This window comes from Aristolochia californica, unplaced genomic scaffold, assembly GCF_029961685.1.
Source record: "Aristolochia californica isolate CCGP_79_NKW_82.1479 unplaced genomic scaffold, dmAriCali1.0.hap1 SCAF_5, whole genome shotgun sequence".
Taxonomy (NCBI): domain Eukaryota; kingdom Viridiplantae; phylum Streptophyta; class Magnoliopsida; order Piperales; family Aristolochiaceae; genus Aristolochia; species Aristolochia californica.
Window position 1 is genome coordinate 3,498,039 of NW_027182214.1, and position 17,122 is coordinate 3,515,160.

The 17,122-nt window shown below is 37.3% G+C and overlaps 2 protein-coding genes across 2 annotated transcripts; one reads left to right on the forward strand and one right to left on the reverse strand.

Moving 5' to 3' along the window:
- The first annotated feature begins 1,021 nt into the window (after nt 1–1,021).
- Nucleotides 1,022–9,226, forward strand: LOC137965805 (SCAR-like protein 1). The gene is made up of 9 exons (XM_068812156.1): nt 1,022–1,531; nt 2,698–2,861; nt 3,003–3,126; nt 3,216–3,345; nt 3,899–3,966; nt 4,119–8,433; nt 8,519–8,605; nt 8,691–8,795; nt 8,884–9,226. Exons 1-9 carry the CDS (start codon nt 1,377–1,379, stop codon nt 8,935–8,937), a joined length of 5,202 nt encoding a protein of 1,733 aa, XP_068668257.1. The 5' UTR covers nt 1,022–1,376; the 3' UTR covers nt 8,938–9,226.
- Nucleotides 9,227–11,554: 2,328 nt separating this feature from the next.
- LOC137966593 (receptor-like serine/threonine-protein kinase At1g78530) lies at nt 11,555–15,144 on the reverse strand. The gene is made up of 5 exons (XM_068813267.1): nt 15,074–15,144; nt 14,433–14,627; nt 13,535–13,789; nt 13,332–13,465; nt 11,555–12,704 (listed from the first exon to the last, which is right to left on the reverse strand). Exons 2-5 carry the CDS (start codon nt 14,611–14,613, stop codon nt 12,504–12,506), a joined length of 771 nt encoding a protein of 256 aa, XP_068669368.1. The 5' UTR covers nt 14,614–14,627; nt 15,074–15,144; the 3' UTR covers nt 11,555–12,503.
- Between the last annotated feature and the right edge of the window lie 1,978 nt (nt 15,145–17,122).

The following is a 17,122-nucleotide window of genomic DNA, read 5'->3' on the forward strand; positions in this document are numbered from 1 at the left end:
ATTCTAGAATGATTTGTTTTAAGTAAAAGAATGCACCTTTGTTAGCAATCAAATATATAACTTTTTATGTTAGTGAAACCATACGGAAAGTGTCAAAGGAATCTATTAATAAAACAAATTTGGCTAGAGTGTAGTGAAAGAATGGTCTCACATAGATTAATGAGGACAAATATGTTGAGTTTATTAGTTAGAAAAGAGGTTGTTCTGGCTAGTTATTTTGGGATAGGTTTTGGATCCAATTTCATATAGTACTATAATAGGTATTTTATATGTGGGTTTTTACGCAAATTATGCACATGTAAGAGTCCAAAAGGCTTATACGTGTACATGGATTCGTGAGTACAAATATGTTGAGTTTATTAGTTGGATTTTTTTCCTAAGATATTAATCATTTTGAGGGAGATTCCATTTTCGGATCATTATATTATGTTTTTTAACCATGAACTATAAATTTATTTATGACATCAATTGAAGTAAGCATGGGATGAATCGGTGGTGAAAGCGAGTTCAACTACACCTGGTCATCTTTGTCATCTCTTCACCGTATGAAGTGTATTTTGTTTCAGTACTGCTTATAATGCGGTTGTTAAGCATACTGAGTAAAGAGGATTTCGGGCATGGATGAGGGAATTAAAAGCTTTAAAGCAAAGTCACATGATTACTGGTTTTGTGGGAGTGTGAAGAAGAAAGCTTCAAAGTCAGTCCATCCATCATCATTCTCTGTTTCAGTCGGTTTTGGGCATTGAAAAAGATAAATATTCTTAAACAATGTTGTCTGAAACTTGGTTTCATAACTGGCAACAATTTAAAAAGATGGTGCGGCGGTCAGATGCTTAATAATACTAGGTTTCTAAATGAATGGTAAGGATCAACCCAATATGGCTCCCACTCCCTGGGCTCGCTGAAGCCTGAAGGAATGTTGGAAAAGGAATTTGATTTCATAAGATCGATCTTTTCGAGGAGAGCCCAAGAAAGTAAAGGTTGTGACTCCGGCTGTTACAGTTGGGAACCAGAGGCCAAAGATAAGCAGCAGTAATTTTGACTTTAAATGGGGGGAATGTGCGCAGCGCGCTGCTATCGAGAGTTCACGCTTTCACCTCCGACGCAATTTATTCTCCTCACTAGCTTTTCTTTTTTTTAACTCTGTCATGTCTTACCCTCTCTGTTCACTATCTTGTGAGTTGTGATTCTCTCTGTCTATTCATTCAAATTCTCCAAAATCCTCAAAAGGCTCCCAATAGATTCAAAGAAATCGTCAAAAAAGATAAGAAATGAAAACCTCTCTTTCTCTCTCATTCCCTGCTCCGATGGCCAGAGTCTAGCTCGAGTATCTGGCTACCCGTTTCTACCTTTAGGCTTCTTTATGCATATGAGCAATGCCTATATCGAGATATCAGATTAGGAATGAATACAACTTGGCTGATCCGGAGCTGTACAGAACGGCCGATCGAGATGACCCGGAAGCAATTCTCGAAGGTGTTGCCATGGCAGGGCTTATCGGGGTTTTGCGCCAGTTGGGGGATCTCGCCGAGTGAGTTCCTCTCTCTCCGAATTCTCTACTTTTTCTTTTCTTTTACTTTTCCTGGGTTGATAGTCTTTCAGTGGGAAGAAATTTTTCCGTGTTCACAGGTGATTGGACTTGTGTTTGTTTGTTTGATTGTTTGGTTGTTGAAGAGCTTCTGCACCGAAAATGTGGTTTGTGCGTTTTTTCTGCCTAATTTTGTCGTCCGAAGGTGGACTTCGTATATTGGTTTGGGATTCAAAATTTGGTCTAGCTTGTGATTTCAGTTAGGTTTCCTGAGATGTTTAGTTACTTTGTTCTTTGGTTTCTGTTTGGGTTAAACATTTAGTAATTGAATTATATTTGCTGGTGTTCTTCTAAGAGGAAATTTTCGAAAACGAATCTGGTTCTATATCTTTTGTCCTTTTCCTCTTTCATTTGTTTTGTCTTATTTGAATGCTCTTCCCTCAATTTCTTTGAGAATACTCCTATATTTACTTTTTCTGTTTCAAATGACTGGGCATTTCTTAGTAAAGCTGAGAATGTATGTTAAATGCTATCAACAAAGTTTCTTTTGTGTGTTTTGTTGATTCAGTGGGTTCAGTTCGTTTATCCTGGGGGACTGTCTCCAATTTTTGCCCATTACTTTCTCATTTGTTTGCTTGAACTCATTATCTAATGTGTAATCTGTTTTTTTTTTAAATTACCGAGTGGATTTCTAAAATCCTTTGGCATTTCTTTTATTTGATTGCTTTCAGGTTTGAATTTTGTTCTCTGCCGCAAATGAATGGAACACTGCTTCCCAGTTGGACAAATATCATGGATTAATTGCTTGCATTTATAGAATCATACAGAAAGAAGAGCAAGCTCTGGAAAATTCTTTTTCACCCTGCTTTTATTTTTGTCGGGGTGCTAGTGTCTTCAAACATTTGACAGAAACTTGAATTTAAGTATATGTAATCATGTGTGATCTTGTGTTCAGTTTTCTGTAGGCAGTGACTTGCAATATAGTGCTAGGTTGCAAATTAATACCTATGAGGTAGTGAAGCAGCAAGTGTTATATAGTCTATTTGCACCTGTCTAATGGAAATTCACATTAACGATGTATTTAGTTCAATTTTCTGGTGTTTTATAGACAGTATTTACATAATTTGTATTATAGTCTTATTTGTGCCCCATTCTGCAATTGAAAACAGGTTTGCAGCAGAGATTTTTCATGACCTGCATGAAGAAGTGATGGCCACTTCGGCTAGAGGTCATGGACTAATGCTGCGCGTCCAACAGCTAGAGGAAGAGTTTCCATCCATTGAGAAGGCTTTTCTCTCTCAAACTAGTCATTCAAGTTTCACTTACAATGGAGGTCAGTAAACCAATCAAAAGTGAACATGCACTTGTTTTATTTCTGTGCAATTGATTAATCTCTTAGTGTAGTATATTCTTCTTGATTTTGATGGGTTGGATTAACACTTTTCAATTCAACATACTTTTTGTTCTTTTCTAGGCCTCGATTGGTGTGTTAATCTTCAAATAGACGAGAATCTTGTTACACGTGGTGACTTGCCTCGCTTTATTATGGACTCTTATGAGGAATGCCGAGGCCCCCCTCGGTTATTCTTACTGGACAAGTAAGATATTTTTTGCCTCATACTGCTATTTTCTGTGAAAAAATTCATTGATAATTAGCTCATGTTTAAATCCTTGCCTTGTCTCATAGGTTTGATATTGCTGGAGCTGGAGCGTGTTTGAAGAGGTATTCTGACCCATCATTTTTCAAGACAGAATTTGCCTCCTCTGGACAGATGAAAGAAGAACTACAAAGAGAGAAGAAAGTGCAGAAAGTTAAGGTATGAGATTCGAAAGAACTGTTAGCCTATATTAATTATTAGGACCCGAGAATGTGAAGAGTCCTGTGAAGTGAATGGGACATTATTTAATGTTTTAGCTTCTCATTCCGGTTAGACATATTTTTTGCATTATCAATTGACCGTTTGAAATGACCTCCAGTGATTATGGTATAATGTTTCTCTACCTGTTAACAACTTAAACAGCCATTTTAATCAATCAGTTTTTCAGATTTTAGTGTGTAAAGGCTTAATAAGGTTTTGTGCTTCTTTAGTTTGGGAACCAACTGGGCATCATAGAAAGGAATCTGTTCTTCTGCTAGGGTACAAAAAGTTGTATGGCTTACTTTTTCCTTCTAACAGTTTCCTGATATTGGTACCTGGGGATTATTAGGGTTTCTTAAGCTGCTCAAGTCAAGTAATAGCAAGAACAGATATAGAAAAGAATTTATCTACAAATATATAGTTATAGATAAAGCTATCTCTATAAACATGCTGTTAATTTGACAGTTCTGTGAAATTTTCTTACAATCACATATTTTTGTCTATGTGACAGAAGAAGGGATCTCGCTGGAAGAACTGTGGAACTCCGGAGATTTTCTCAGCATCTGATTTCAGCTCCCAGTAGGATATCAAACATGATGTTGACTCCCTTTTCCATTTAAATTGGACCATCTTATGTTATCTGACTCTGTCTAATTGCTGTTGAATTTTTCAAACCAAGTTTCATGGCATAATTTCTGAGCTGGTGATCATATTGTATTTGACTGATGCAGATTGCAGCAAATAGCATCTGATGAGCCTTGTGACATCTCAGGGAAAGCCCCTACATTTGGTGTCAGGCTGAAGAAGAGGCACTTGAATGGGTATTACAGTTTAAAAAACAAAAGTTATATGAAGAAAATTCTTGAGACCAATTTACTTGACAAAAATTCAGTTTCTGGGGATTCTGTACTAACCTCAAAATTTAAGAGGAGATACAGTGGTTCTGGTGATGCAGTTTCTGAAATACATGAGATTGTTTCAGAGCAATTACCTGCAAAATCAACTCGGAAAGAAGAAATGCAGGAATTTGCAAAAGCAGCTGTAGATGACTTGAATCATGAGATAATAAAAGGTCGGACCTTGGTTTCTCCGGAAAAACCTATCTTTGAATTTGAACCCAAGAAAAAACATTCTGTCATCTCTGAGGTGGACTCAAAGGATCTGGTAGTTGATGCGTACATGTCTGATGATAATACAAGTGAGTTAGAAAATTATGTGGATGCTCTTATGACAATGGAGTCTGAAATGGAGACTGACTTAGAGAGTAAAGCAAAGCATGAGGTAGGTTCCATGAAGATCCCAAATCATGGCTTGGATTCAGAGACAAATGATGAACAACTGGAGCTGCAAGGCCAGCTTTCACATTCCCATTCATGTGAGAATTCCAGTGCTTCCTGTGATTGGAACAATGCATTCAAGAAGGGAAGAACAAGTCATTCCAACTCAGATACATTAAGCAGTGGGGAGGAAACATTGCAGTCTTGTAAAATCATATTAACAGAATTTCATGATTTCTCTTCAGAAACACTCCTACGAAATGGGGAAATTCCAGAAACTAAATTTACTGAATGCTTGCCGCCCAGTGTAACTGTCATTGGTGAATCTAAGGTTGCTAGTCATATGTGTGGATCAGATGGACTATCTTTTGATTTTTCTCTTACAGAGTCAACTTTTAGTGGTACCAATTTAAGTCCAGGTGCAACAGAACTGAGTGAAATTCCATCCACTTACTTAGGAGCTTCTAGCCTTGAGTCATCTTCAAACTCAAAGGGTATGAACCATAGGATGGACGGTGACCAGCCACCACCACCTGGCATATTGGACCCACTATCTGAAGCTGAAGTTGTAAAATCATCTGGTTTTGATGATTGTGATCGTCATGAACTATTAGGGGCCATGAAAATTTTGGATGATGCTTTTTCTGATGATACATTGACAGTTGACACCGCTAAAGGTTATCCTTCTGACCTGCATTTTGCATCAATGTCTGATATTAACCATGAAAGAGTTTCTGGAGGTTATGTTGAAGAAGGTCATTTTCTGGAAGGCTTAAATACCAGTTTGCCAGGGTTGGCGAACTCAATGGAGGAGATTGTGAAAGTTGAAACTTCAGCAAAGCAAGATTTACCTGCTCTTTGCGATAGGACAGAACTTCTGGATGAGTGTGGTCCTGCTCCTCTTGTTGAGGATATCAATGTGGTGTCTAATGGTTCGGTTGTTTTAGTAGAGAGTAGTGCTATGTCTCTTGAGAACTCAGAGTCATTGACAAATGGGATTGTACAATTGTCTGATGCACCTGAGTCTGAGATGAAAGCAGCAACTGTGACAGGTCTTGACTTAGACTCCAACATGATTTTTAACAGCTGTGATCATGTTGAACTGCAATCCAGGTCCATACCCGTACAAATTAACAAGCTATCAGATGTTCAAGAGGCTGCAAGTAATCATATGGAAGCTGTTACTACTCAACACGGTTGTGACCTTCATGGTGCTTCACAGGAATCTATCATTGAGGTGCATGAGCAATCTACTGGCCTTGAACCTAGAGACACAGGTGATGAGACTGGAAGTGATTCTTGTGAGCCTGCATTTGTCAGCTCTCAAGAGACATCTTCTCATGGTGAAGCCTATGTTACTTCAGGTGGACATAATCTTCTGGAAGGTGATGGGGGTGATTCTGGGGCTGGCCTGACTGTTCATTTGAAAGCAACTATAGATGAGGTGCAAGAACAATCTTCTGGCTTGGCAGCAGCTACAGGTGCAAATATCGAAGCTGTAGCAGACAAGTACAGTTCCAATGTGGATATCTCCCAAGAAGCATCATCTCATCAGCACTTCAATGTTTCAGCAGATGATGATATTTCTCTCAAAGGTGTAGCAGTTGATTTGCCTGACCAGATTTTTCCTTCAATGGTATCTCCCACTGAGCTAGGTGATCTGCAAATTGAGCCTTTACCTGGATGCATGCTTGTTGTAACTGGAAATAATGAGTGTGCACCTAACTTACTAGATTCTTCAGAGGCATCTTTTGTCGAAATGGGGGAGCAGGCATATGATCCTGCTACTAAAAATAATATCATAAAGGCAGATATTCATGATCATTGTCTTGACAGTGTGAGTGCTACAGAAACAACTGGTGATCACCCTGACGAACTGGAGATATGCCCTTCTAGTGATACGGAAATAAATCTATGTAAGCCGGAAATAACTGCTCTATCATCTGAAGAACTTATAGGATCTGATGTTGAAAGCTTCCTTTCTGTTGCCAAGAACTTCAATGGAAGGGGTCCTCCAACTTTGATGCCAGAGTCCTGCAGTGCTGAATTTTATGCTGAGTCTGAATCCGAGTTTCTCGATTGTGTACATAATCTGGCACCAGTTGAAGATGTTCAAGACAAGGAACATCCATCTAATGAGTCAGAAATCCATGTGCCTTTAAAAGAAATCGATCACAATCCAGAATTGGATAATGCTCAACACAACCATGGAAATGAAGCTGTTGAAGATGCTTCAGAAGAGATTTCCAAATTAAAAACTGACATGCAAATTGGGGCGTTTACTTCTCATGGGGAAATAGAAATTCTTGACCCTTTGAAGGAAATTGATCAAATATCTGAATCAGTATCATCTCAGCAGGATCTTAATCCAGAAGCCAGTGATGTTGGATCTTGTACCCATTCTGTCCCAGAGACCACTATTTCTTCAGACCAAGGTTTTGGACAAAATCAACATGCCATTGAGGAATTTAGTATTGGACAGTCAGAAAAAGGAGAGATTCTTAAATCATCTGAGATTTCCAATGTAATATTTGGATCAAAATCATCCAGCCGGTGTCCTCATGATCAAATATATGAATCAGTGTCACCTCTGCAAGATCCTGATGCAGATGTCAGTGACATCGGATGTCGTTTTGGTTCAGTCCCAAAGACCACTCTTTCTTCAGACCCAGGCTTTGGACAAAAGCCTCAAAGCAGTGAGGAACTTAGTATAGAACTCTCAGAAAAGGGAGAAATTCCAAAATCATCCGCGATTTCCGACCTAATGTTTGAATCAAAATCATCCAGCCAGAGTTCTCATGACAGTAAAGAGCATTCTGTTTCTCCATCCATGCAAATTGTCCTTGAGCCAGAATTTGCTTTGGAAGAGTCTATTAGAGAGGAAGAGCACAATAAATCAGCTGATTTTCAGTTTGATGAAGGACAATCTACTCAATGGATGGGTTCTTGTCTAATATCAGAGACACAACTTGGTCCCAACAATAACATTGTCACTGGGTTGGTCGTTTCTTCACCAATGACATCAGTGCATCCTGAACCTTTTACCCAGTTGACACAAGGGCATGATTTTGACAATTTTGAATCAGGATCTAACCCATTTGGTTCAATTGTACCCAGCTCCGATGATCCCCTAGTAGAGGCTGGCCAACAAGCATCATCTAATACAGATGAGATGCCTCCACTTCCACCGTTGCCTCCCCTGCAGTGGAGAATGGTTAAGCTTCCGCAAGACTGCACAGCTTTTGGGGGAGAGGCAGGTCCATTTTCAGGGTTATTCCCACCATTTTCTGCTAGAGAAGAAGAGCAGCCTCCACATGATTCCCTTATCCATGGGAGAAAAAATCTTGATCCTACCAACCCTTTCCATTCAATATCTAGTGTAGGAGATGTTGGTTTGGTGGTGTCACCTTCAAATCCATTTCCTCCACTACCCAAAGAAGAAGAGAACAATCAAAATGGGTCCGAGCGACAAGAGTTTCACCCTTTGAACCCATTTCCACCAGAAGAAGATGAGAAGCATCAAAATGGTTTTCTTAATTTAGAGGAGAAAATTAGCCCACCTCCACACTCTTTTGCTCTGGCACCAACTGTTGGAGATGACATGAAGCCTCAACATGATTCTATCACAACAGATGGACATCTACCAGTGGCTCCAACTGCTTTCACATCACCACCAAGTAATGAAGATGAGAAGCCAAATGGGAAGTCTCAGCATTCTCGACAGAAGGATCCTTTGATCGAGGCTGTTGCTGCTCATGATAGAAGCAAGGTAACGATGTTTCAGTTTTTATTTTTTGAAATTATCTTTATCCATTCTGGTATCCTATTTTTTACTCAAGTAATAATGTCTACAGTTGAAGAAAGCCTCTGAACGGGTTAGGCCTGAAATCAAGCCGAAGGTGGATGAAAGGGACTCACTACTAGAACAGATAAGAACAAAGGTTGTAACTCATATATACTTACCTGTGTCTTACTGTGGCCTCTTTTTTCTGTAGAAACTAGTGTGAAACACCTCTTTCTTTGCAGTCTTTCAATCTTAAACCTGCAGTAGCAGCAAGGCCTATTATTCAAGGACCAAGGACTAACTTAAATGTTGTTGCCATCTTGGAAAAAGCTCATGCAATCCGTCAGGTGGGCGATTACGAAAGACTTTACCTCTCTTTGGGTGAGAAAATTGTTGTCTTCTGCTTCAAAAGTAAGTTTTTCATTTGTCTATCAGGCATTTGCTGGAAGCGAGGAAGATGATGATGCAGATAGCTGGAGTGATTCTTAGAACATTTAGTCTCATTACCCTTTCCATTTGCGTGGAATGATCGATGCAGTCTTGAGTTTATTGCCGACGCCGGTGTCCCGCTATTGAAGGAAATCTTTGTTTGCTGTCCATGTATGATAATTTTGTTTTCAAATGTATCTAATAGTATATTTGTATCATAGGTAGAACCAAATCGCTTGATTTTACCTGCCAAAGTGAGCCCAGTTGAAATGAAATGCGGCCATTGAAGCCCCAGTGGAAGCGCTGGAGATGTAAATTTCTTGCAAGTTATTGGATTCCTCTCTTTTTGTGAATCTTTTCATATGTTTTTTGGGAATCGAGTACAAGAAATCGGAATGTCTTTTCAAATCTCAGCGTATTCGATCATCATCTACGGTCTTTTTGGTCTTTTTACAGCTCTGTATTCCTTCATCTACAGTTGGGAATTGTATACAGGTGAATATGGGTAGCTTCGAACTGAGCCGGCTCGAGCTCAGCTCGATTCCCGCTCAGTTCGATTCGGTATACCTGAATCTCGAGCCGAGTTTGAGATCCGGCGAGTTCGACCGAATCAAGGTTTGGCTCGAAAGTTCGCAAACCAGCTCGTTAATTTAATGAGTGGCGCAGATTTAGGGGATTCGGGACTAGAGCGCCTAGCGTGGAGTGAGAGCAAGGGGGAAAAATTCTTCCTCCCCTCATCACCGTCGAGCTCCTTTGGCTGCTATTGTGGCGGCCTCCTCGCCGACGGTTTTCTGCCTCCTCGCCGACGTTGATTCTGTGGCCACCGCTCGATTTCTTCCCCCTCGTCTACCTTCGCCTTGTTTCTGTCGCCGCCACTTCCATCGTCGACAAAATTTTCCCTCATCATCACTCCTCGTCTCAGTAGAAAACCAGAACCAACAGATTACCTAAGTTAAGGCGAGATCATAAAGTGAAATTTTTTTTCTTAAACTCTCCTTCCTCGTAGCACTTGAAGAAATTAAAAATACATTTTAGTAGAAATAAGTTTCTAGGGACTATTAGAATCATGTCTTTTGTAAAAAAATTTCTAATTGAAAATTATTATTAAAAAAATCATATAATTTTTTATGTAAGATTTTGCTGCCAAGAAGGGCTAGAAAACCGTATAGAAAATTTTTGAATAAGTATTTGATAGTTGATGTTGTAATACTTTTAGTATGAGGTAATTTTCATAGCAATTTTGTGTTTGGCATTTTATTTGATTAAAAAATTTTCGATAAGTATAGTAATATATTAGATTGATTATTAATTTTTATTTATTTCCCTAGAAGAGGCAACAAGAGGTCCATTTAACTTTCCTAAGAAAATTTTAAAATATTTCTTGTAATTTTCTAATAAGTCACTAATAGTAATAGGATTTTATTTAAATGTTTTTTTGGAAATATGTATCATAGGAAAAACATTTCTAATTTTTCCTAGAATATAAATTTTCAACTAGGGACACTAAGGAGGCCATATTAAATTTATGGCCAAATTCAAAAATTACAAAATAAGCTAGACAACATTTGGAGTAAAAAAATTAATATTGGTGTGTTCTAATCCACTATTGAAATTCAATCTTGAACCACCCCTATCATTCTTTTTTTAAAATGTATGCATAATTTTATTTATATTTTATTTGACATATATTTTATATAGAGTATTAAATATAGGTTAAGCTAGAACTCTGTTAAAATTATTAGGCTCGAGTTCAATTGCAATTTTAGGTTCGAGGTTAGGGTCGATCAAGCTCAAGTTCAAAACATTTAAATGAAGTTCGGCCTGAACAAGGTTCGGACTCAGTTGAATACTCAGCTGAATTCGATGCCACCCTTATGCCTAATTTTAAGTAGAGGTCATTCCCAATTTTATGTAAAATGTATGCATAATTTTATATATAATTTATTTGACATGTATTTTTTGAAAAGTTTTAAATGAATGTTAAAGCTCAAACTCGGTTAAAATTATTAGGCTCGAGCTTGATAACAATTTTAGGATCGAGCCTAAGCTCACTCAGCTCAAGTTTAAAATATTTGAATCAAACTCGACTCGAACATAAGCAGGTTCGGGCTTGGCTCAATGCCACCCCTACAGGTGAATTTCTAACATTGTAGTTTTTTATTTTAATTATATATGTAGTTTATAAATAAATAATTTTTATTATTGATTTTAGTTATATTTATGGATGAATTTAACTTACAATTTTAATTATATAAAATTTTATTGATTACTTAAATAACTTTAAATTAGTAACTTTAATCTTTGATAATTATTTAATTTATGAGTCATTTCGAATAAATAGATTTATAATATATTAGCTGATGATTATTGTATAAAATAAAAATTGCATTATTTTACAATTATTTAGTTAAATTAGTTAGAAAGTTCGTAATTTTTTACTGCTTTATTATTTGAATAAATAAAATAATTACTAATTGAATTTATCTTATATAATTAAAAATGCTAATATACATAATTAAATTATGTTATAATATATTTATTTTAAATATAATATATCATTAATTAATAAAATATTAATGTTACCAAAACAAAACAGCTATCTATAATTAGGAGTAACCGATAATTACATGAAGACCACAATATTTCTATAAAATATTAATGTTTCCAGGAAACAGATGAAGAAATCACTCCGGCCTCCATTGTATTCTTATTGGTGTCAAGATCTATGCTGTGGGCTTGTATATGATGAACCAACCCATTGTTCAACAACTGGATGCGGATAATCAGCTTCTGAAATTCAGCAGGATTCTACTTTGTTTGCTAGATTTTTTGAAGTAAGAGCTATGGAACTTCTCCTGGTTGCTTGTTTGCTTAAGAGAAACCAAATGCAGAAAACAATGTTACAAGCTTCTCCATTACAGCACCTTCAGAAAAATCATCACAGATTGTTCTTGTTAGAGACCTTTTGGGATGCAATCAACGATGCCATCTCTCCGATATGCAAGCACAAACACTTGCCATGATCCAAAACACCTCTCAAGGGCAACCTTTAAAGCAAGGAATTTAAGATATAAAGAAGTAAAAAGTGAAGTTAAATACCAAATTTCATCCCTTGTTCCCGAATATGAACATATCTGTGTGCATGCAGGTTTCAATGTCATCCGATGGGCTGCCTTCTACGGTGGATGCAACAATTGAATCCGGTAATGTTGCTACAGCACTCTTTGATGTTTTTTCTTGATGAGGCTCCAGTTTCTCCCTCTATAAAAGTCTTTGTTGATAGTGGACTGCCGATGCTTCTCTAGTCAGAAGGTTAGTTGGTATATTTGATGTCTTCAGACTATATATTTCAATAAGGGAATTGTTCCTCTGCCTGTAGATTTTTCAGTGACGACAGTTTATGATGTCTTGACATAATGAAGAAGCTTTATGGATTGGACTTCATTTCGTCTGATTTTACCAAAAAAATCAGAACAAGAAAAGGTTGAATAGGCTACGGTGGAAGTCTTCATCAGGTTCCTTAATCTGTAGATTTTTGCCCTTTGAAATTATGGACAAGAAATGGCAAAAACTTGAGCCATGCAAGGTGAGTGACTTGAAACTGTGGAAGAATAAAAAAATTAAGATTAAATGTCTGATACATTTTTGTCTGATCCAATCTGCTCAAGCATCTTTAAGACCTCAGCCATAGTAGGTCTCAAGGATGGATCCGTTTCAAGGCACCTCATGGCAATACTAAAGACTTCCTCAACTCCATTGTCAGGGAAGTGTTCTAAGCTACTGTCAATTACTAACTCTTCCCGCTTATACTCGACAACTGCTTTTACCTGTTCAGACACCAGATTATCATTATAAAAACAACCTTCATTTCAGAGAAAGATATTATACTAAACATAGAGGGGAGAGTATGCTGGTTTAGAATGTTGATCCCCATTCCACAGAATTACAATTTACAGTTGGAGTTGAACTCTGCTGAATGGATTGCATGTTGTCTTGTATTATATGTAGAATTGACAAACTAGAAGCATTATATTGCATATGCTGGCAAAAATCCCCATTGCGGAGAATTGGAAAGGAGAGTTTCTCAAACATAAATGTACTTGAAAAAACATTGAGTAACTAAAATAAGAGAAGCAAAGTAAGAAATGCAATAGATAGAGGATATCCCTAGCAATCTTAATTTCTTTGTGCTACTGGTATAGACTTTACCTTTGATGAAATATCAAGAAAAATATTGATTTTATGCAAAAATAACAGCACATGAGTTTCCTAAATGCTTATATCTTCTATTGGTTCACCTTAGTAAAATTCCCAGTCATTAGTATTCAAAATTTGCTCAATCAACTAGATTGAATCAAATCAAACAAGAACAATCAAAATTTTCATATGAAAAGAGCTGATTTATACGTAGATTTTTTAAAACTCAGTCAGCTTTTGCTGCAAAGGAGACCTACCCAGGTAACCAGCTTTTTTCCTTCCTCAATAAATGTTTCATCTGTTGGTCTTTTTCCAGTTAAAAGCTCAAGTAAAACCACCCCAAAGCTGTACACATCCCCTTTTGCTGTTGCTCTTCCGGTATCAAAATACTCTGCAAAGCCCATGTTATTTCAAGCAAAATCACTTGGAAAAGCCAATGATTCAATGTTATGTAGTGTACCTGGAGCCAAGTACCCGAAAGTCCCAGCAACAAATGTAGACACATGAGTCTGATTCTGCCCCAACAATGTCGCCAAACCAAAGTCAGAAACATGAGCCTCCATATCTTTATCCAGCAAAATATTGCTTGACTTAATGTCTCTGTGGATTATATGAGGAATGCAATTGTGATGAAGGTATGCCAAGCCCCTGGCTGCGCCCACAGCTATCTTGTACCTTGTATCCCAACCCAAAATGATTCTTTCATTATGTTTTCCTGCATCAATTCTTCCTCAGTGTCAAGAGATAGAAAGTAAAATGCAACTCAAGGGGAAAACAAAAGAATTATTATCCACTGATGGCAAACCATGAAGATACAAATCCAGGCTTCCATTGGGCATGAGTTCATATATAAGAAGATTGAAGTGAAGTGCCGTATAATATCCATGAAGAGTTACGATATTCCGATGCTTTATGTCCCCCATTGCATCGAGCTCTCTTTCGAAACCTCTGTCCCTGTCTGAACTACCCTTATTTAGCTTTTTCACAGCAAAGGAGATGGAATCGGTTACTGTCAATCTATATACAGTTCCATAGCCTCCAGACCCAATTATATCTTTGTTTGTTAGCTTCTTTGTCTTGTTTAGAAAGATCTCTGAGGTTAGAGATTGCATCTTGGATGATCTAAAAAGTACCATTTTTCCGCCTGTGGCCAAGTGAAATAATTAGTATCTTGTTCTCTATAACAAGTGCTGCTCTCAGATTTGTATAAATTTATAGTTCCTCCACTAGTTATCCCAGAAAACTAAAAGCTGAACATGAACTTGTGCAATTCGTCTCCATCTCATCAATCCTTAGTGTGGATCTGCACTCAGCTTAAAACAGAGAATGAAATTCATTATTACAGGAGTATTGAATACCTGAGAAGCTATCTTGAAAAACCTTCTGCTTTCGGCTCCATCTTTTATAGAGGAGGATGGCAATCACGATCTTTGATATGATAAATGCAATGACGCAGATGGTTATATAGGATCCCAGAACTCGACCATTAGCCATTGTTACTCGTTCAGTCGTTGGTCCTGGGCTCTTCTTTCCCTGCATCAAAGCTTCTGAATCTACAAGACCCAGAAGATAGAACCCATCACATTTCTCCAATTCTATATGATTTCTAGAACTTGACAAGTTCTACATACAGTCATAGCAGATCGTAACTGATCCCATAATTTTCAAATTTACAGTGAGGACAGTTACAACATCCCAACCTACCAAACCCAAGAAATGGAAGTTAATGATCCAACAAGAAAAGCCATGAAATTCAGTGTAACACAGATTCAAACTTATAGCAGTTCCTACCGACTCTTTTCCCATTAGTTTTCAAATCCAGAATACGTTCAGTTACAACATCTTTCGCCGAGGAGCTCATTTCAGACTCAAAGAGGCAATTTCGAAGAAAAACAAAAATAAAACTCATACATCATTGTCAAAAAGCTTCTTCAGTTTCTGCAAGCATGGAGTAGACAGCATAATCAAGTAGAAAAACCACTAGGATAGAGATACAAACCACTGGCTAGATTAGCTTGAACCGCTCGAATGCTGCTAAAATACCAACATTCAGAGAAGTAGCGTCCTTCCAAAGTAAAAATCCAGAAGTAACTCGCCGTCCATATTCACCTGGTTCACCAACCGATAGAAGTATCTTGTTCTGAAAGAAATCGCACGGTTGAAGCTTCGAGAGTTTCCTCAAGAACACGAATCCTCCGTTAAACTCAAAAGCCTTAAGAAAAGAGAGGAATAAGTACAAGCTTGACAGCCCTAGAAGCAGGTACTTGAGTATTATTAACGTGTCTCCTCACCGAACCAAAGGTGCCTGCAGCAATTCACCATCTACGGCGGCAGCACGTGATGAAGAATCAGAAAGGAGCCGTGCCACGTCTACTCTGTCTCTGTGCTCGGCCGCTGGAAGACAGTTGTCGTGCATGGATAGGATTGTTGTACGTAAACAAAGGAGGGGAGAGAGGTGAATTCAACCACCCTGCGAGCATGTTAGCTGAACCATGTGAAAGCTTCCCAAGTTTTGGACTGCCGAAAAGCCAACGTTTGATCCTTTTAGGATGTCTTCCTCTTCATAATCATCTGTTTCTGGGCAAGCTTTCAATTCTGAAACAGTACAGATGTAAAAAACGAACGAGAAACAGACAGAATGACAATTCGTCAGAGGACCTACACTTCATTTCAGTCGAAACTTTCTTTTATCATTGTAAGCACCTCGTTGGATTTTAATATATCTCCATTGATGTAAAAGTCTTCTTCTTTTGGACTTTTCGTAGTTTAATATATCTCCATGGATATGCTTTCTCTTTTCTATGCCTTTTTATACATTTGTGATTTGATTTAGCTCTTTCAGGCTTTTTCTTCGTTAGGTTTACAATGGAAGATGAAGGAATGCTTCAATCCAACGAGGTGCTTACAATGATTGAACTCAAAAGTGAGTTAACAACTTATATTTCGGTTGTGGACCACTATAAATTCTGGTATACTTTTGTAGTTGTCTGCACTTGTATATGTTTTTGAATTGATAACTAATTTTCAAATTTTATTTTGCATTCTCCAAGCATTGTAGTACAATTTAATAGAAGAGATGAATATTTGATATTAGTACCCTTAAACCTATACACTCCTTCTCCTAGGTTCTTTTGGTGTCAAGATTAATATAATTTAGATGATATAAAACACTCAAAATCCTAATTATGTGTGTTAAGTATGTTGTATGGTAAAAACTCTCTAAATGAAAATTTTTAGGTAACATATCTATCGAACAGTGGTCCATTTCAATAGTCTACACAAAAAACTGAGCCAAGCAATTCATGCCAAAACACACACTATCCAATTAACCTAGTAACATCATTTGATTGAAAAAAAGAAACAAATGATCATTTTTGCAAACAATTAGTCGAAAAAAGGTAAGAAGAGTGAAATGGGGAAAAGGAGATGGTCACATAGGAAGAAGTTGAAAATTTGAAGTGCCAAAGGTCAAAGAAATCAAATCCATGCATAGAAGTCAAACACATTAGTGAAAAAGATGAAGTCTTGAAGTGAAAAGATAAAAAGAATCAAGCATGTGGTGAAGTGAAAAGACAAAAAGAATCAAGTATATGGTGAATAAAGAAACAAATGGAGTCAACAGTTATCAAAGAATTCTAACCCTTATCATGATAGAGAGAGTAAAGGAGTTGCATACAGAGAAACAAAATATTTTTAAAGAAGAAGAGTCAAACCTACTAAGAGGAGTCGACTCTATCAAACAAGCAGAACGGAAAAAAGAAGTTGAGCCCTAGTTATATAAACTTTTAGAATAAAAAATAGGAGTCAACCCTTGCATGATGCAATAGTAAGTGAAATCGTGTTGGCTCAAGTAGTTTCTCAAGAGGGGGGGGGGGGGGGGTGAATTGAGAATTACAATTGAAAATTTTAACTTTGGAGTGAAAAGTAAACAATAAAATATAGTACTTTCAAAGTAAATTTCAATCACACACCATAGGAGACAAAAGAATTTTTGTTATCGATATTCCCCTATTGGTATTCACCGCCCAAGAATCCTTACTTGGAAAAT